General features: G+C 36.2%; 1 protein-coding gene across 1 annotated transcript; it reads left to right on the plus strand.

Moving 5' to 3' along the window:
• The first annotated feature begins 1,853 nt into the window (after positions 1-1,853).
• Positions 1,854-21,111, plus strand: LOC117370722 (activin receptor type-1B-like). Its single transcript, XM_033966244.2, has 9 exons — positions 1,854-2,040; positions 4,262-4,507; positions 5,827-6,093; positions 6,975-7,205; positions 8,438-8,605; positions 13,849-14,005; positions 15,212-15,336; positions 15,450-15,580; positions 16,278-21,111. The coding sequence occupies exons 1-9, from the start codon at positions 1,947-1,949 to the stop codon at positions 16,401-16,403; spliced, it is 1,545 nt and encodes a 514-aa protein (XP_033822135.1). The 5' UTR covers positions 1,854-1,946; the 3' UTR covers positions 16,404-21,111.
• Positions 21,112-21,178: the final 67 nt, after the last annotated feature.

Genomic DNA, 21,178 nt, shown 5'->3' on the forward strand with positions numbered 1-21,178 from the left:
TGATTTGCCTCAAATGTTCCACAGTATGGTATTAGACTTATCTATCTCCAAAAAGACAAACACCCAAAATTAAATTAACATTAGATAAATGTAATGCCTTATTGTGAAGCAATGTAATAACATATCCATGGAAACAAGCAGATAGCAATCCAGCAGAAAAGTTACACAGTGCGCCTTATAATAGAGAAGTACAGTAAGACAGTAAGCAGCATGAAATGTGGGTGAAGAGTGGGGAGCATTCAGCATATTATCAACCAAATAATAATAATAATAATAATAATAATAATAATAATAACAACAACATGCTTTTTTTAACACTCATAGATGCTTTACATTAAAATATTAATTCACCCAGTCTATGCAGTCTATACAGTCTGTGTGTATTGTAAGCAAACCCCTTGAGCATAGTGGCAAGGCAAGTTTATTTGTATAGCACAATTTATACACAAAGTAATTCAAAGTGCTTTACAGAATAATACATTAAAATCGCAATACAAACAAATCAAAACATAAATAATCACCATAAAAGTAACATTAAAAGAGAAGAGTGTAGAATAAAAACCTTTCAGTTGTATGCACAGCTAAACAGAGCCGTTTTGATCGTACTATAACACACAAACATGCAGGCCATTTATATTAGTTTGGATTGTATTTAAATGTTTAAACTTGTTGAACACTAAAATAATCTATACATGTTTATAAAAAGATTTGAGCCACCTAGAAAATAAGGAACTAGCAAAATATTAGTCATGCATGTTAAGGTGATGCATTCGTTCTATTTATGAACCAACTTTGACGGCCTAGTTTTGTTTTGGCCCTCATGACCTTGGGAACAGAGACAATTTACTGTCAATGTTTACTAAAGGAATGTACAATATCTACCTCACTGTAGTGTGTAACCATAAATAGATGAATGAAATCAGTGACTAAGCAAATAGTTGTAGGTTTATCTACAGTAGGATGACCAGATCTCCCTATTAACCCGGGACAATCCCAGTGTGTCCCATGTCCCAGTAGATTTACCCAAAACCACAGATTTATCCCAATTTTATACAAGAAATGCCCCAGCTGTCGCTATTTTCTGATCCCTCCCAACACTAAAGAGGAGAATATATTGGAATTTGTTTATATTATATACAGAAATCCATGCTTGAAAATGACCATAAGGCAAAAAATGTACCGACAAAAGTCCCTCAGATTATATACTGACACAATTGAGACGAGAATGGACAATTTTATGTGTACTTTTCACTTTTTATTCATACCAACCATGCCAACCATTCCAACCTGGATGTGTCCCAGTTTTGAATTTTGAAAAGATGGTCACCCTAATCTACAGTACATTTTTGAGATTGCCATCATATTATACTCTCTATGTGTATGTATGCATGTATGTATGTATGTATATGTATGTATGTATGCATCTATGTATGTGTGTATGTGTGTATGTATGTATATATGTATGCTAGTACACAATAAGCCTGTTGCCATATATTCCAATGTGATTTCTGACTGTAAATAACTTGTAAATAAATATGTATTAGATAATTAATGACTTGATTATAAGATGATTGTAGTTGTAAATTAGTAGGTTAGATCAAATACCAAACAACTACATTTTGTCGTTAAATATTTAAGTTCTCATATTTGCCTCCTTGCCTCTCCCCATGCTAGCTAACTTTATGAAGTGCATGCAAACTTACCACGTGTTAACTTCACGCATTCACTTAATCAAACTATATTTAGATGGCTGCAAAAATATGTTTTTGTTTAATTGTTTTAACATAATTGTATAACTGATACATCTCCAGACTTAGCTAAAGAGCAGTGATTTGCTGCTTCCTAGCGGCTGGGGCTGGCGTGTCTTCCCATTTTCTGACAGTCGCCTCTGTGTTTGTCATTACATCAATGGCCACCTCTTACTTGAGCTAACTTCACCTTTATTTATGCGATGCTCCGGGTCCTCCTCGACCATGGCTAACCTTGGGATTTATGTGGCGTTGTTGATTTTGCAGGCAGTCCAGTTTAAAGCCTGCCACGGTGAGTAATTTATTTTTCTTAACCGCCGCGCTGTCATCATCGCGAGTCTGACGGTTAGCATGTTAGCTTAGCGTGTTAGCTTAGCATTTAGCCACAGATAAATTGATCCTTCTATGTAAAACAAGGTCGTCTCTGTCATTTGTTTGCCAGACTTAAATATCGATTACAATTGCTTATCATAAACGTCAGGGAGCAGAAATAGCGTTTTAAAGCGTGTTACTACAGCTTATAAAATGTTGCCTACAGTGTTAGCATAAAATAATAACACATTTCTCTAGGATTACATAACTAGGAAGCAACTTTATAATATTAACTATCTCCCCTTCATTAATCATTTATAACTAAACCTGTTACAGCATATCTAAAACTGTATTTTTCCCCAACTAGTGTTAAATATTCATTCATATGTCTAAAATACAAAATGTAAATGATCAAAACTGAAAGCCTACTTCTATGTTGTACTGTTTATTAGCTTTTCAAGTGGTTTAGCTTGGTCCCATTTCTTTACAAACGCAATTTCATTATGTGGTAACGAACTTTTACTCGCACACCTTTTAATGTTTTATATGGACTTGTATACGTATTTGTTTTGTTTGTTTTTCTGTGTATTCTATTCTACCCATGAAAAATAGAGCCATAAGTGCACTCAAAAAAAAAGTTCGTCACAAAAAGCTCACAAAAACTTAACCTACTGAATGACTTTTCATTCCTGTCAGATAAACATAATCAAATCATTTCACGCATTGAGTCAAAATTTTTTAGGAAACGATTCATCATCATATATTTTTCCCGAATTCCAATTGTTGGTGAACAGGCTTCTTTACAACTAATTTTTTGTTGCAGATTTCCTCAAAACTTACCATTCTTTGATTGTGTAATAATACAATACTGCACATGTTAGATTCTGCAGTGAATGACCCAGTTTGGGGAATATTTACTACATCACAAACGGAGACATTCTCATTTTTCCAAGGTCAGGTCTTGTTTTATGTTTGCGACTGCATTGTTTCATCTCACTGAATAACAGCTTGTATGAGGTAGGTGTTGATCTGAATGAGTCAGAGCCACATAAATGTTGCTAGAAAACCTTGAAGGGATTTTTCACAATTTGCCAAAACGCATATTTCCCTCAGTCCGAGTAGAGATTGTAATGATAAAGGTTCTTATTGTCTTTTGAGCTGCAGACGGTTATTTAATCAGTTGGTAATCATTTGGTAAAGCTTCAGCCACCACACACCTCCCACTTTAACGCTTCCTCTGTGTTTTGGCCAATCTTTCTTCTGTCCTATTGTTCTTTGAGTCATAACCGACTTATGTTCAAGAAGCACTCAACAAAACAATAGAAAGAGAGATTGTATTTGTTGTGTTCAGACAAACACAAACATTATTGTTATTTTAAATAATATAAATGAAAATCGGCTACATAAATTATCAAATGCACAGTAAACAAATTAGTTTGACCACTGAAACCTCACACGATAACACTGACTCACTAGAGCTGTATGCTTATAGGCATTTATAGTTGTCTTAGTTCTATCTTATAAGGATTTTTATAAGATTATAAGGATTTGTTAGGATCAAAAAGAAGCAAAAAGGAGATGGCATACTGTGGGTTTTAAGCAGACCTGAGAGTGACTGATCTGGGATTTTTTCACATATTTATAGATGTAATACAAGCACATGCACCATTTATCAGTACTTTTCTGTATGAATAGGTCTATTGTGCATTTTTGAGACAGATAGTCATAGAAACACTTCATACACTATAGAAGCAATTATCATGCCATCCCTTCATTAAAAGTATGTAACTTGTTGGAGGTGGCACTTCACCTGGATGATTCTGTCGAAATTAAAAGTAAAAAAAAATACTTTGGAACATTCTCCAGGGAGAATGGCTATGTTTCATGCCATACTGGGTGTATTATAGCCAAGACAAAATTTCAAACAAACAGGAGGAGGCCCTTCTCCAGGCCAAATAAGAGTCACGTTTGTGGATATGCGAGATCAGTCAGAGTAAGGACACATTTTTTCTTACTTTTTCAGTGCAGTAAACACAACCAAGATCATCTATTTTTTGAACAAAAAGTTGTATATTGTAGCTTTTAAAATATACAATCCAGTTTAGACCAAGAATTTGTTTAGTTAACTGGCACCCTTTTACTTTCCCTTCACAAACTTCAGGTTAACCAGTCTCTTGTCTTATCCTCCCTTTCCTCTCCAGCCCTCTGGTGTAACTGCTCCACAGCCCAGTGCCTGGCAAAGGGGTCCCGCTGTGAGACGGATGGGGCATGTATGGCCTCGTCGTCGATCATCGGGGGCGAGGAGCAGCGCATTCGGACATGCATCACTCGGGACAAACTGGTACCGGCCGGTCAGCCCTTCTTCTGCCTGAGCGCAGAGGGCCTCATGCACATCCACTGCTGCTACACAGACTACTGCAACAGCATCGACCTTAAAGTGCCCACTGGTGAGGAGGGAGGGGCTAATATGGTGCAATTTTACTGGATAAATACTGTTTTGTTTTTTGCTCTTATTTTGATTTATAATCATTTTGCTGCTTGAACATAATTTTTAATGTAAAAAAATGTATAAACAGAAGTTATGACACCATAGTCTGAGCAATTTTGGAGTAAATCTTTTTTTAAAGGTGCACTATGTAACTTTTCTGATAGGGCATCCGCTACCTGATGTTTTGCTTTGCCTGGAATGTTTCACAGTATGGCATTCAACATCTCCCTGGAGACAAGCAAGTGCTGCTGTCAGGCCAAGTTATAGGTCAGATGTGTTTAGAGAGGTTGCTCAAAGTAAGAATGGCATTGCAAGCATATTCTGTGGAACATTCCAGGTAATGCATCGCCACAGAGACAAGTAGCAACCTGTCTACTAGAAATGTTGCACAATACATCTTTAATTGCCTCTGTTTTCTTCAAGTAGTCGATTTTCTTTATTTGTGTATATATATATATATATATATATATATATATATATATATATATATGTATGTATGTATGAGGGTCATTCAATAAATAAGGTGTAAGGACTTTTAATACAGTTAGAAGCTTACTTTTTTTTTTTTTTTACTTGTTTTTCACATGGATTTAATTTCTTTTGCAGATAAAAAAAAAAAAACAACTTTGAGAGTTTTGGCAATTTACAAAGATGGCCAACCAAGAAGCATGCTCCAGGATTGAACAGTGGTCAGTTATCAAGTTTTTGGTTGCTGAAGGGTGTAAACTTGTTGAAATTCACAGGAGAATGTCAACTGTGTATGGTGCCACATGTTTCAGCCAAAAAAATGTCTACAAGTGGGCTAAATTGTTTAAAGAAGAACGAAGCAGTGTTGAGGATAAAGGCAGGCCTGGGAGGCCTACAGAAGTGAGGTCTCCTGAGGTGATCGAACCATACACAGTTGACATTCTTTTATGAATTTCAACGGGTTTGCATCTTCAGCAACCAAAAACTTGATAACTGACCGCTGTTCAATCCTGGAGCATGCTTCTTGGTTGGCCATCTTTGTTAATTGCCAAAACTCTCAAAGTTTTTTTTTATCTGCAAAAGAAACTAAATCCATGTGAAAAACAAGTAAAAAAAAAAAAAAAAGTAAGCTTCTAACTGTATTAAAAGTCCTTATACCGAAAAATTCACCTTATTTATTGAATGACCCTCGTGTGTATATATATATATATGTATATAATGAGTGAGTTTACATGAAACAAAAAGTATCTTCTGTTTTCAGCTCTAGATGAGAAAATTTGACTAATGCAGAACTTGCATGTCTCTACATAGGAACCACTGCCCCTGCTCTGGGTGGTGGGTATGGCCCCGGGGGCAGGTGGGGTCTGGTGGAGCTGGTAGCCGTGGTTGCGGGACCTCTGTTCCTATTCTGTGTGCTGCTGCTGTTGGGCCTGTGTCTGTACCAGTACCAGCACCGTGCCTATCACCATAGACAGAGGCTGGAGGTGGAGGACCCCTCTTGTGAGCACCTGTATCTGCCCAAAGACCGCACCCTCCAGGACCTCATTTACGACCTGTCCACCTCCGGCTCAGGCTCAGGTTGGTACATACAGGAAATAAATGTGAAAATAGTTTAATTTTATTGTCCACATACAACCTTTTTCGATTTGGCCTTTAACTTTGAAAAACACAAAGTTCTAGAAATTGCTTAACAATTTTGTTGTTTAAGGCATTAATTTAAATGTCAGATATATTTTTTTAGAATCAAAATGAAAAGAAGTTACAAACAACAACAAGCATGGTAGTTTCTCTTTGGTGGGTTGATGGATAATGACAACATCATGTAAAAAAAGAACATAAGAAATTGGTGTAAACCTCAACTTAGTCCAGATGACTGCCTTTAAAACCACTATTACCATTATCCACAATGGAAAACTAAACCAAACCAACAGATACTTGTTAATTATGGCCTTTTTCTTTAGGTGTATTACTTTCTACATTTTATATACATAGAGAAGATATCAAATATATGACGCTAGATATAAGGAATTATGCAGCAAAAAAAGTATAATAACTCGGCCAATAAAAAAGAAAAAAAAATCAGATTCAATTCAAAGTAGCCAGCCTTTGCTTTGTCAACAGTGTCACATACTTTTGGCCTTCTCTCAATGATCTTCATGCTGAAGTCTCCTGAAATGGTTTCCACTTCACAGGTGTGCCAAATCGGGGTCAAGAAATGCAAATTGTGCAAAGCAGTGATCGATGCAAAGGGTGGCTAATGGCTATTTGAGTTATTTTGAGGGTTTTTTTTGTTTACTACATTCCATGTTAATTCATAGCTCTGATGAGAATCTACAATCTAGTGATCATGAATATAAAGACAAATGAAAAAGTGTCCAAACTTTAGTGTAATGTAAACTTGTATAAAAATATTTGGTGGCTGAGCTCCGGTTGACTTGTCTCTGCTCTGCCCCCGTCAGGCCTGCCTCTGTTTGTGCAGCGGACTGTGGCCCGGACCATCGTGCTGCAGGAGATCATTGGAAAAGGGCGTTTTGGAGAAGTGTGGCGCGGCCGCTGGAGAGGAGGAGATGTTGCAGTCAAAATCTTTTCATCCAGAGAGGAGCGGTCCTGGTTCAGAGAGGCCGAGATCTACCAGACCATAATGCTCCGACATGAGAACATATTGGGATTTATAGCGGCTGACAATAAAGGTAAAACCCAGTACATGGTGTTGATAGAGAAACGTATGATGAGTGAACGGGGGAGGGCAATTAGAAGATAGAATGAAGAAATCTTTATTCACCTCACTCCAGACGTTGCCGTGGGCACCGCCATCGCCATTTGGCTTGTATTATTTGGTATGAAGCTGCGAATCTTGACAGCAAATAAGTTCTATAGGGACTACAGAGCCATTTTAAAGCTTTCTAAAGAATCGGTGCAGTGTTGACTTGTTGCACATAACCATTGAATGTCTGACACAAGCCAACCAAATTTTAGCACCGAAACGTTTCCCGAATTCTCCATTGAAAGGAACAGGTTTTCCACTTAATGGGAAGTATCACCCCAAAGAAAGTACGGTTTAGTTGCATTTATGGAAAAAGTCGCACCTCTGACAGTCTTCCACTTTAGAGATTGGACTAGACCAGGACTAAACCAAAACTTGAACAGGACTGTACCAAGTCTACATCAGGACAAAGCTGGGCTCAAACCAAGACCAAACCAGGATAAAAGCAAACATACCTTAAGTAATTGTTGTCCAATCAATTGTTATATATGATTTAAGAAAATCACCGTCCCATTTTGTACTCATAATTTACTTGTTTTGTTTTCCAATTTTATGTTTAATCGTACTATACAAGGCAAACATTATATTCTGTTTAAAGTGTGAATTCTCAAGAGAAGCACATAACCTTTCTGCACTTAAAAACTATGTAATCTACTTAAATGTAGGGATTTTGGTTTCACTATTGGGCCAATGTAAAATTACCAAGGGTGTATTCACTCTTTGCAAACACACCCTATCAAAAGCTAAATTTGGATAAACCCAGAACTAAACATGGCCTAGATCAGGACTAAACTGGGCTCAAACCAGCTCTGTCGACAAGGCAAACAGTGGCTACTTTGATGATGTGACTATAAAATTTAAAAAAGCATGTAGGTTTTTATTTGCTACATAATTCCATATATTTTGCCTTCCGTATGTCTAAAATTCAAACTAAAATGAGACAAGCCCAGAACTAAACATGGACTAGATCAAGACTAAACTGGGCTCAACCAAGGACCAAACCCTAAGTGAATCACAATGTAATCTTAATTGTCACATAAGCTCTAAGAAACTCACCCACCTCTTTTTGTATATAGAATGTACTTGGCCTGTCTTGTTGTTTATTTAATTGTTCTATAACTTAACCTCAGTATAATTCCTGCTCGTCTCTCGTCTCAGATAACGGCACATGGACTCAGCTTTGGCTCGTGTCTGATTACCATGAACACGGCTCTCTGTTCGATTACCTGAACCGATACTCCGTCACCACTGAAGGCATGATAAAACTGGCCTTGTCTGCTGCCAGCGGCCTCGCACACCTGCACATGGAGATACTGGGAACGCAAGGTAAGGGTGGAGGTTCAATTGCCATTGTGTGCTTAAGCAAGACATTTTACCCACCTTGCCATTTGTTTTTGAGTGATGTGACTAGAGCAGCAACGTTTACAGTTGTCCCTCATTATAACACGCAAAACCCACAATGTCGATGAAACGTTCTGCACCGACAAAGGCGCCTACGAAGGTTTGAACTTTGAGAGTGTTTAAACAAGAGAGAAATGTGAGAAAATGCTAATGCCTGTCTGAGAAAAGTGTAGATAGTGTGTGGTGAGGAGTTTTACAGCCTTAAAACATATATAATAATTCAAAAAAATAAATCTGACTACTTCGCTGATTTCACCTATTGCCTAACCTCTGCGATAAATGAGGGACAACTGTAATCCCAATGATCTTGACTAATCATCTATTAAAAAATCTTATTGTTTTAGTTTGTCTTATAATTGAAGTTTTATTTCATTTTGCAACTTTTAGCATAACATGCATAGCTTTGACATTACCATATCTGGGCCAAAGGAATAACCTTACCTATTGCTGAGTTTCAGATGACATCACAACATTCTATAGGCCTGTAATGTTTAGCACAGATGGTGTTAGGGAAAATAAGTGTTGTCCTAATGATTCTCAGATTTGTAAAGAGAGGCAGGAGATTCTGAGGCAGTTTATTTTATTTTTGTTTGGTTTACTTTTTTTTTTTTTTTTTTTTTTTAAAGTTTATTTACCATTAGTCTGGGATCTGGGGAGCTGAATATACTCAACACTGCACATTAGTGTCCATTCAAGTCTTACTATGCTTCCACACAAAGAGTTTAAATAGGAGCTAAGAAGGACATCCTGGAGACAAGCTGGCTGAGATAAAATGAGAAGTGCATAGCATACAACTACTGTGAGACGAGTGACTAAGGAAACTGATAATGTTAGAGGGACAAATTTTGTAGCATTTGGATGACGTCTTAGCTAACCACAAAGAAATGTCAACGATGAACTGCAAGTATCATTGCTAAGACTGTGCAGGGTAGGCAAAATTCCACAATAGATGGGGACAGCTAAAACAATATTGTTAAAATGCAGATTTTCTTTGTAATACAGTGAGTTCTAGAGTTTTGTCAATAATAGAAATGACCAGGTTCAATATTTGTGAATTTACTTTTTAGATATACAATGTAAACTGACTCTTGCCTCCCATTTGGGAGTGTGATTTGACATACACATAATGAAGCACACACACTGAATAGCAAGAAACACAACTTAGTCCAAAATAGGTCCCCCAAGATTTTATAAAATGTCTGCACTATTATTTATGCAGAAAACAGTTTCATATCCATTGGCAAGGATATTGTTGGTCCATCTGTTAAAATTTGGAGTCAACACTGCACCCCCACCTTTAAAACCACAGCTGGCATTATTGATTTATCCCCAAGTAAACGTGTGTGTGTGTGTGTGTGTGTGTGTGTGTGTGTGTGTGTGTGTGTGTGTGTGTGTGTGTGTGTGTGTGTGTGTGTGTGTGAATGGGTGAGGTTCCTTAATGTAAAGTACTTTGAGTGCTTTGAAGGTGGAAAAGTGCTATTTATAAAAATGTGACCATTTACCATATTTTCATCATATTTATAAAGTGTCTAAGTAATACAGGAGTCCCATGCATTTTTTAGTTGTTTAACTACAAGGTTATTAAATTACAACTTATACATTGTAAGACCCAGTGGATTTACCAGGGCATATATTTGCTTGCAGAGGACTTTAAAATACCTACAGACTTTGGGACTTTGCTAACTACCACCATTCAAATTGTGTTTTTGATTCTGGTTCATTTGTGATTAACCTTGCAGCCCTTGCTGTAAATCTGAATAGTTGAAATCTAAAAGTCCAAAAGTCAATCAAAACTCAAAAGTAGCCTGTTATCCATTGCTTTGCCCCTTTGTTATAAATCACTCCTTTTAAAATGTCAGATGCAACTTCAAAATCATCAGAGAACAACTTCTACTTTCCTCTTCTGACTGTAACAAGATGTCCCCTTTGACGTTACATAACTCATGAATCTTCATCTCACATGTTGTTGACTCATTTCTCATCTCAACAGAAGAGCAATCATGTCCTGAGCTGCTTTATTTCTCCAACGTGAGGAGATTTTAACATAACTGTAATTAACTGTAAAGATACAAGTGTTGGATTCATTTATAGTATTGGTTTTGGCTGCACGATATGAGACAAAGATGCAATATTTAGTCATGATATGCGTATAGCAATAAATTTGTCACAAAAATGTGTCATACACCAGTCAAAAGCTTGAACCCACCGTTTATTTTTATGTTTTATTTCCATGATCATTTACGTTGTAGATTTTCACTAAAGGTATCATAACTATGAATATACATATGGCATGTAGTAAGAAAAAATATACTTGAATAACTCCAAACTTGTTCTAGATTAAAAAAAATAATTAATAAATAAATAAAACACCCTTTGCTTTGAACCCTGGTTTACACTTTTTGGATTTGCGGCACAGCTCTGAAGTGAAAACCATTCCAGGAAACTTAATCGTGACAATCATTGTTATTTGTTTGTTTGTTTCTTTGATAGGGACAAGTATGTACATTAGACATGTAACATACTTCAACATTTATAGCCATGGCTAATTTGCGATGTCTGTCCCTAGAAGGGCTTTTATAAAAGGCAAAAACACACACAGAGTTCACTTTGTGACTTGACAAAATACAAAGGCAAATGCAGGTCAGGTTTATCAGTGATGACATGTCTGACTACTCTTTAAGACACGTTTAAGTTCACTGAGAGAAGGCCAAGGGTTTGCAGCGCTGTCAACAAAGCAAAGGGGCAAAATTTTGAAGATTTGAATATAAAATATACAAAATATTTAGTTGAGTTTCTTTACTGCATAATTCCATATATGTTTCTTCATATATGTGATGTCTTCTGTATGTATCACAAATATTTTCAAAGTAGTAAACATAAAAAAATAAAACATTGAATGAGAGGGTGGGTCCAAATTTTTTGACTGGTAGTGTACTTTTCACTATGGTTGTTAAAAATATCAAAAATTAGATACTAATCGATACTAGAACTAGTATCTAAACTAGGTAATCATTTGAAGAGATATCGATACTAAAAAAGCTACATTGTTGTATTGGGATCTATATTGAGTGTGGAGTCTTACTTGGTATCAAAATCAAGTTTGAAATTGACAACACTACTTTTGACACAACTGGTTAAGCAAATTTAAAACAATTATGAACATTCCTTAGTAGTCAAATCACAAAAACTTACATTTAGATATTTTCAAAACAGCAGTAAATTACTGTCATTTGAAGAACTTTGTGCTGTTGCAATATATTTATTGTCTTGTAATATTGTGTGTTAGTCAATATTATAGTAAATAGTAAAACTCAATTCAGTTGTTCCCTGAAAGGGGAACTGGTCTAGCGGTCAGTCCTGTGGTGTGACTAACTGACCACTGTCCAGGAAGTACCCCGCCTTAAACGCACACCTATTGGGAACTCTCCTGAAATTACAAATAGATTTTGAATTAAATGTCGTGCCTATAGTAGTACCTCTTTACTTTCCCAGGACCCTTAACAGAAAGACTACATTTTTTTTTTACTTGCTTTAATGATAACAAATTATTTTTAAAATCCTGTAACTGTTCTGTGAGTAATCATATTTCTCGCTGCCCTTTTGATAATGTAGTGAAATATAAGTCGCATCAGCAAAAAAAATGTGTAATAATGAGGAAAAAACATATATAAGTCCCACTGGACTTTAAGTCACATTTTTGGGGGAAATTTATTATTGTATTTATTATAACTTCCCTTTAAAGATAAAATAATAACAATAAAATGGAGAACAACAGGCTGAATAACAGTACAGCACACTAACGTAACACATAGACAACAAACTGTCTGGTATGTTTACGTAAGATATTAACAGTTAATCAGCTACACTACGGAACCCAAAACATTATATTTTACTTTTCAATTGTTTCTTAAATAGTTCTGTCGGGTAAGACTTCCCATTAGCGTAGAAGGCTGAGCCGGAACACAGGAAGTAGTTTTCGTGACCTTAAACTAGACTTGATAAACTAAACGTTTACAATATTGTTCCAATTTGGTGGGAAATTATGAGTTTATGCTTGCTAGGTACAATATCTGAACTCATAAGATGCTGGACAGTCAGTGTGACCAGGGTGTTCTGAGATAAAACATCAAATGCTGCCAACTGAATGAACAGCAGTGCAGGTCACAACACAAGTCACAACTGAACCCTGCACCAAGAAATGGCACCACTCACGTTGTAGACATTGGGTTTTAATATCTGTGCCAAGTGCCAAAAGCGCAGTGTACTGTCTTACCAGTTACAGAAGAGCTAAAGAAAAACCGTCCAGTGCAGGACTTTTACAGTGTCTCACAGTCAAAGTGTTGTGCTTAATAACATCCACATTCAGTCACAGTCTGCAGCATCCGTGCAGAAAAGGAAAATATGAACCAAACTCTGCCAAAAAAAACTCCTCCTCGGTCCTGGTAAAAGTAAAATTCCCAAGTAAATGTGGTGTAGTATATCCATGTGGAGCATGTGTGTGTAAAGATACAGCCAAATAAGTCCACATAAAGCACCATAATCATCCTCCTTCACTCAGGAAACCGCAGAGTGAAATCTTAGTTATTAAAACAAAAGCATGTGCTCAGCAGCACTGTCTTTGTTACTACTGGTGATCACCATAAGGAGAAAACAACAGTGAAACTTAAGCACGTCCACGTGAGCTCCAGCTGGCAAATAGTAGTATATTAATAGCCTCATCAAAATAACATACTTATTGAATTTATGATTAGGTATCGTTACAGCTCCCTTCAGAGGATAGTTCTAAATTCCATCGATTTATTGTCCCACCATAGACCAAACTGGAGTTTCACTCCTGCTTCCAAATAAAAAAATATCACCATTATGGTCTTATATATGAAGGGGAAATAAATACGGGGAAATTAAATATGAAATGTATTAAAAAAACAAAACAAAAACGGTACAACTTACAGAAAACTTATAGTCCTCAAAATACCATGGTATAGTGTCTGCAGTTGTATGTAGTATGTGATCCATACTACATACTGCCACTGTGTCCTTGGGCAAGACATTTGAATGTTGTGAGTGATGGTAGTAGTTGGTGGAGTCTTGCTTCTTTCAATCTACCCCAACTACAGAAGTGTGAAGAATAATGATATGATATTGTATTCTCACTGTTTGTGTTGTAGGAAAGCCCGGCATCGCTCACAGAGACCTGAAGTCAAAGAACATCCTGGTAAAGAAGAACTGCACCTGCGCTATCGCCGACCTGGGGCTCGCCGTGAGACACGACTCTGCCTCCGACACTATCGACATCGCCCCCAACCAACGAGTGGGCACCAAGAGGTACTGCAGTCTGTACAGTAGTTAATTGCAGCGGTCCAAACTTTTTCCTCACTTTTTTAAAGTATCCAGAGCATCTTAATTACTCACCGTTTGCATTAATGCATTAATAAGCTCTTTTCATGGTAAACTTGCTCCAGAAATATTAAGTAATATGATTCAGAGGTGTAACCCCCGCGGTGTGACCACAAGAGGCGCTGCAAATGGTGACTGTAGACCAGCTCAATGCAAGACCACCTTTGGTCAAAGTGCATTTGCTGTTAAGGGGCCACAGATCTGGAACACTTTACCTGCCGAACTGAAAACACTCACAGATCTGAGCCAGTTCACCTGCAAAGTGAAGCAGTTGCTAAAACTAAATCAAGCTTGTGAACACTGAAGTAATTTAATTGTGTATTTTTTAATGTTGTAATAATGTGTTGCATGTCTGTCAATATTTTTGTCTGTTTTTATGTGAGGGACCAGGCCTGCAAATTAGCCTTTGGTTAGATGGCTTATGGACATGGCATCGGTTACTGTTTTAAAATGTGGCAATGCTCTCTGTTCTGTCCCTTTTTAAATAAACATTCATTCATTCATGCTAACAAAAACTAGCACTTCGTGGTTCATGGACAATAATTAGATACAGACAGTATGCAGTAGTCTAAAAAAAATCATTTTAAACTGTTTATTCACTGTGATGCGTTTATAAGCTCTTTTCACACGTTTATTTTGCTGTCACAATAATGCTAACAGCAGCTAGCATGCTGACAATGCACTTCCTTGTTCACGGAAAATAAAAAGCTTTATAATTAGATGTAGATAGCACACAGCAGTCTGAAAAAAAAGGTGAAAAACAGAGGAATTTCGTTTTAAAGTGTTTGCAGTGGTCCAAAGTTTTTCCTCACTTTGTAAATGTATTTCAGGCATCTTAATTTTACACTCTAATAAGTTTATAAGTGCTTTTCACAAGTTTCTTTAGCTGTCACAATAATGCAAACAACAACTAACATGCGGACAATGCACTTCTTGGTTCGCTAATAATAAAAAAAACGCAATAATAACAATAATAATTGGATGCAGATAGTACACTTTGGTATAATTTTGACCATAAGAGCTGCTGTTACAATATAGCTTTACTGGGGCAAAACAAATTAAACAATATTTCTCGAAAAAAAAATCTGGTACAGCCCCTTTTTAAAGTTAATTTCCTGATGTGTTTCCGGACAGGTACATGGCTCCTGAGGTCCTGGACGAGACTATAAACATGCGTCACTTTGACTCGTTTAAATGTGCAGATATTTACGCTCTGGGGCTGGTCTACTGGGAGATCGCACGCCGCTGCAACACTGGAGGTAGGGCTTTCTTGAGTTAATCAAATAGAATATAGAGTTGACAATACACTATGCAACTTTTCTAGTGGAAACGTTACTTGTTACATTATTCAAATCTCTACTTTTGTCCTCAGGGATCTTGGAGGACTACCAGCTGCCGTACTTCGACCTGGTGCCCTCTGACCCCTCCATCGAGGAAATGAGGAAAGTCGTGTGTGACCAGAAACTCCGACCCAACATCCCCAACTGGTGGCAGAGTTATGAGGTTTGAGGTTTTTTTGCTTTATTTATACAGTGAAACTCAGTGAGATCACTTGGGCTCTCTTTTTCATCTGCGCCCTGGTTAAAATGCAGTACAAGCAGAAAAACAAACAAAACAAAGAAGTATACACATCCGTATAAAACATTAAAAACTACTTCCATAAATGTACCAAGATTTAGAAAACTCTTTAAATCTACTTCCTCATGGTTTGTTTAGACTTCCTCATTGAATTGAATACTAGAGCTGTAAGTTCCTGCTACTAACCAATATTTTAGAGATCAACTAATCAAAGATTATTCCAGTCAACTAAATGATAAAAATCTTTTTTATCCAAATTAATGTTTAAATTGTGGTGACTGAAGTCCTCTAGGTGGAGAATATGTACTAGTACAAGTGTATTAATGATGAAAACATATATTGTTTATAGTTTTTTTTTGTTTTTTTGTTTTTTACATTTTGATGCAATATTATCACTGTCTTTGACATTAAAATAATTTATGATACTGTTATCTAGTCTACACAGAATCCTAAACATATGACAGAAGATTTTTATGACAAAGTATTCTCATTAAAAGGCCTGAGCATCAATATATAAATAGCAAAATGAACTATTAATCGGCCAGTTGCAGTTCTAACTACTTACACCTCTGTTTTCTGCCTCTTCTAACTCCTGTTGTTAAATTATTATTTTTTATTCCAGGCCTTGCGGGTTATGGGTAAAATCATGCGTGAGTGTTGGTATTCAAATGGAGCAGCTCGGCTTACTGCTCTGCGCATCAAAAAGACCCTCTCCCAGCTCAGCGTCCAGGAAGACATCAAGGTCTAAACCCGAGGTACCCAATGTGTCTGCCAAGCATCGCAAATGCACTGGAACGACTAAAGCAATGGACTCTTTTATAAGGAACTGACAGAGATTGCACAAAGTCAAAGAAGGACGTGAGAGACTGTGGCACATGCAGAACCAGTCAAAGTTTGGACACAACTCCCTATTAGTTTTACATAGGAAAATGATTCATCTGAGGGCGCGATTATACTTCTCCTTTTCTGGACCTGGTTTGAGACCAGTTCTAGACCAAAATCCTAATGTAGATTTGGTCTGGTCCCGTTCTAGTTCTGATTTAGTCCTGGTCTAGTCCAGTTTTAACAGTTCAGGCTTAACAGTTTAGTCTCAATTTTGATGTAGTTATAGTACAAGTGTTAACACACCCATAGTCAATATATTAGGTTCTCTTTCAGAATGGACTTTTGCTGTCACGGTGATGCTAACAACAACTAGCATGCAAATGCACACTTCCTGATTGTCAGACAATAAAACATTTTATAATTGGATGCAGACAGTACACAGCGGACTTACCTCAAGAGCTGCTTATACAAAATATCTGTACTGGAGCAAGACACATTTTGTCTAGATATGAAAAAATATGAATACTTTTTTTTACACACGGGTGTTAGTGCACATTACTTACTATACACTAATAAGTGCTTTTTAAACACTACCCAATACCAGATTAACCACTAGGACTAGACCTGTCATGATAACAAAAAAATGTAAATACCATATATTGTTACAGAGAAGTATGGAGATAAATGATAATATTGAAACTACTTTATGCCACTATCACAAAACAAAATAATCCCAGTAAATTTAAAATTAGTTATCATTATAAGATCAGAGCTGCAAGAAGTAAATAATCAGCCATAGAAGTTATTTATTTCACCCTCTAGAGCTCATAAAAATGGCAAGAGCCTGCCCACTATTGCAAAGAAATGGTACACAAGATAAATATTGAGTCCCAAAATATATTGTTTCATCTTTCATATTGTTTCATCACAGTTAGTGATTAAGTGATGTGGTCCCTAAACTAAAGTGCTACCAGAATGACCTTTTAAAAACATGAATTTTTAATGGGTCACCATGCCACAGATCAGACTTGTAACATGGCCAGGCCTAACTAGCACACAATTTACCACTTAGTTAATGATGAAGTGATGCAGTCTCTAAACTTAAGTGTTGCCTAAACACCTTTTAACAGATTAATTTTTTGCCTTTTTAAAACGCAAATTCCAACATAGAAATCTGACCTGCTCAATTGTATTGAATTTTAGACTATTATAATGCCACATGAATGCACCCTATAACACTACAAACAGGATGTGAGCAACAACTTGAAAATTACTGATGGGGGGGAAAACTGTGTCTTAACTTTCGACTGGTGCTAAAAACTGTAAAATATTTAAATTTTTATTTAAACCACTCCTGCCACTTTCGATGGTTTCCGATGAACCCTACCTCGCTTACCCAGCCAAACAAGCACCTTTTTGTCCTCAGCTACTCCTGCCCAAAACCTGAACCGAATCTTCTGTTTTTACACTACTGAAAATGTACCTTGGACTTTTTGTACTTGTATGCAATCAATAGCAGGATATGTGATTAACCTAATAATGGGGTATTTCAAGAAGTAAGGCTATGTCAAGTTGAAGTTTTGTTTGAATCTGGAGTATCTTAACTTATCCTGACCTTAAAACTTTTTACTATAATGCATACAGGTTTAAAGACACCTTAAAATTCACAAAGCATCGATCTAAGCCAGTTATTTCAGTCTTTTTAAGCATCCAAGACATTTACTGCAATTTTTACATAGCGTTGTATTGCCATTCACCACCAGAACTGAACCAGAGACCATCTAGTTCAGGGAAATATGCTTAATTTGCTCAGAAATTCCTGATATATCTCACAGTTAGGGGTAGGCATAGGATATTGAAAATTGGAAATAATTGCAATTAACGATAATAGCATAAGGATTATTAAAATGGCTGACTGTTTTAAAATGTCACAGGAAAATAAACTGCTACACTTATACACAGTAGTTTCTAGAGATTGTGAAAAAAGTGAAAAACGGCAAAGATCTTGAACACAAAATTTTGAATAAGTAGATTTTGGTTGCATAATCTGGTACAAAGGCAATTATCTCTTTGGACTAGTTTCTTTAAAAAAAAAAAACAGTTTGAATGGGACAAAAATTGATCAATATATCTGTAATTATCCCTATGACAATATTCAGACAGGCATGAACTGAACTGTAAAATGTACCAATGCTTATTTTTGACTCCATACACCTGGAGTATTCCACAATTTTCAAATTAAATATAAAAATTTGATATAGAATTTTTGTATTAAGCGTTCTTAGAGCCTACTTCCTGAAATACCCCCCTATAGTCTTCAGTCACTGTATTGTTCTACACAGAATTTTGTCTCCGTAATGGTAGTTAGTTTCGTTGGGATGTTTTTAACTTATTTTGATATTGTTGTGGATATATAAATATTATGGGTGTAGTGTACTTTACTTTGTGCCATGCGTTTACCACAGAGGGGCTATGAAGAAATCCTTAAAAGGGCAAATGAATCGCCACTGTTGTGAAATATTAAAATGATCACATTCATATATGGAAAGCATTGGGGACAGAGGAGGAAGTATAGTCTGTAAATGAGGTTTTGAAAGATTAGAATCACGCCACAAAAACAGTTTTACTAATCTAACTAACTATATCTTTCTTGTCAAATGAACACAACTTAATATCATTTTTAATATGCAGTTTATGCCCTGATTGATTAAATATGAGCTGGATTCATAACATCAACATTTCTTAGCAGTTAAACAATGAGTAGACTAGTCCTGCAAGTTCTCTACTTCATTTTTCTTATAAACTTTCCAAAAAATAAGTGTTGGGAGATGAAATATTCCATACAGGCTGTAGGGTAACTACTATAGCCATAAAACTAATATAACTTTAACTGAATTCATAACAGCAACATTTCTTAGGTTCTTAGGAGTTCTTTTGATTCAGATGATTTCATTATCGTCATTGGCAACAAAGCTGGTTAACCTTTGTTGTGCCTTTTTGAAATTGTTAACATTTAATTAATTTTATCCACCTACTTAACCTATTCAAACATTCAAGACAACTTATCTCAAATATTCTCCCTATTTGGTCTCACACTTTAACTGAACATTTGGATAGTATGCCCCCTACTGTTTGATACATGATACTGCATCCTTTAGTTCATTTGAAAAAACTTATGTCCCCAAATCAGTCCACAAAAGGTATAAATTTTATGTACCACTGCCCCATAAGCTGTAACAAACCTCAGGACTTTTTTTTTTTTTCATTTTCAATAAGGCATGAGAAAATCTATGGTATGCATCTCACCTATGATTGTAACGTAGTGTAGTAATAGTTTTGATTAGCAGCAGGTGAAGGGTGTGAGAAGTTGGACATTGCTCTGATCAGTTTGATAACGAGGTACCAACGACTTACAAGAGTTATGTATTTAATTATATGTCTATAGGAAATGGTTGGGACATTGACACAGCAACTCGCTGCAATACAAAAACAAGAGATTTATTATGAAAGACTCAATTGGGGAAATACAATGATTTTTAATAGATGTAAAAACTATTAAAAATTGAACACATGCAAAAATATTAATATACCATAAAAGGCACTCTGAGACATGTTCCTCTGTCACTGTGTAGTCATATTGAGGAATAATTTTATTTTACATTGGCGATATGTTACAATTTAAAGCTACCATCTGTTTGCTTTTTTCACCAGTACATGGCAGATGTGAAACTTGCCCCCCGCCTCCCCTTACCTGGCCTTTGTTCAGGCTTACCTCTGCGCTTTGGTCTTCTTCTGTCAGACCAAATCTGGCACACTATCAGACAGCAGTAACATAGATAGCATCTAGTGGTGAGATGTGAGAATACAACGGGGGGTGGGTCGGCCAATGTAATTATAGATGGTAGCAAAACTCAATGATTTTTAGTCCAACTTTTTGGGGGATTTTTTAGAGAATTTTATGTACTGATATTTAAGGAATTATAGGATCATTTTATTTTGACATTTGTTGTTTTAATAGAGGAAACCATTTTACACACTCCTACTCATGTGTTGACATATTCCTATTGTAAATTAGTACTTCTTAATATCTCCTCTAAAATCTATATTACACTGTACCTCCACTATATCAAACGTGCTGCATGTGTGTCTTCTTTAAATTTTCAGGAAATTTGAGCACTTTACAGAGTTATTCTTAGGTTATATTTTTGTCTCCACTTTTATTTTGAAAAACGTTTATGCATTGTGCACTACTACTGCTGACCTCACAGCACCAAACCAAATATTCTTCCCACAAAAACTACTACTTTTTTAAAAAACTGAACTACTTAAAACTACTGAAATTTAGACGTTTAGTAAACAATTTTAACTGGAAATTGTGAATGTGTTTTTAATCACTGGAAAAGCAAAACTGCAACTCTTATAAAATTAACGTCACTGGAAAATCTCTGGTAAAACACTAAATGTAATAATGGATTTTTGAATGGGTTTATCTCACTGTGTAAAAAGGGGGTGGTGGGTCACGAGAATGTATTGAATCTGCAGGTTTTTGAGGCTCTGTCAAATTCCAAACATGTAAAGGTGAATTCAGGTCTTCATGTAAATCTATAATAAAGTATTGTTGTTTTCCTAAATGCTCTCTCTGTGTTAATTTTATTTATGTACACTCAAGGTATTTTTTTATTTCTGTTGGTGTATTTA

This window comes from Periophthalmus magnuspinnatus, chromosome 5, assembly GCF_009829125.3.
Source record: "Periophthalmus magnuspinnatus isolate fPerMag1 chromosome 5, fPerMag1.2.pri, whole genome shotgun sequence".
Taxonomy (NCBI): Eukaryota; Metazoa; Chordata; class Actinopteri; order Gobiiformes; family Gobiidae; genus Periophthalmus; species Periophthalmus magnuspinnatus.

Coding starts and splice junctions, on each gene's coding strand:
- LOC117370722 (XM_033966244.2), top strand. CDS start 1,947: ATGCGATGCTCCGGGTCCTCCTCGACCATGGCTAACCTTGGGATTTAT. Junction 2,041..4,261: donor CCAGTTTAAAGCCTGCCACG/GTGAGTAATTTA, acceptor TTTCCTCTCCAG/CCCTCTGGTGTAACTGCTCC. Junction 4,508..5,826: donor CGACCTTAAAGTGCCCACTG/GTGAGGAGGGAG, acceptor GTCTCTACATAG/GAACCACTGCCCCTGCTCTG.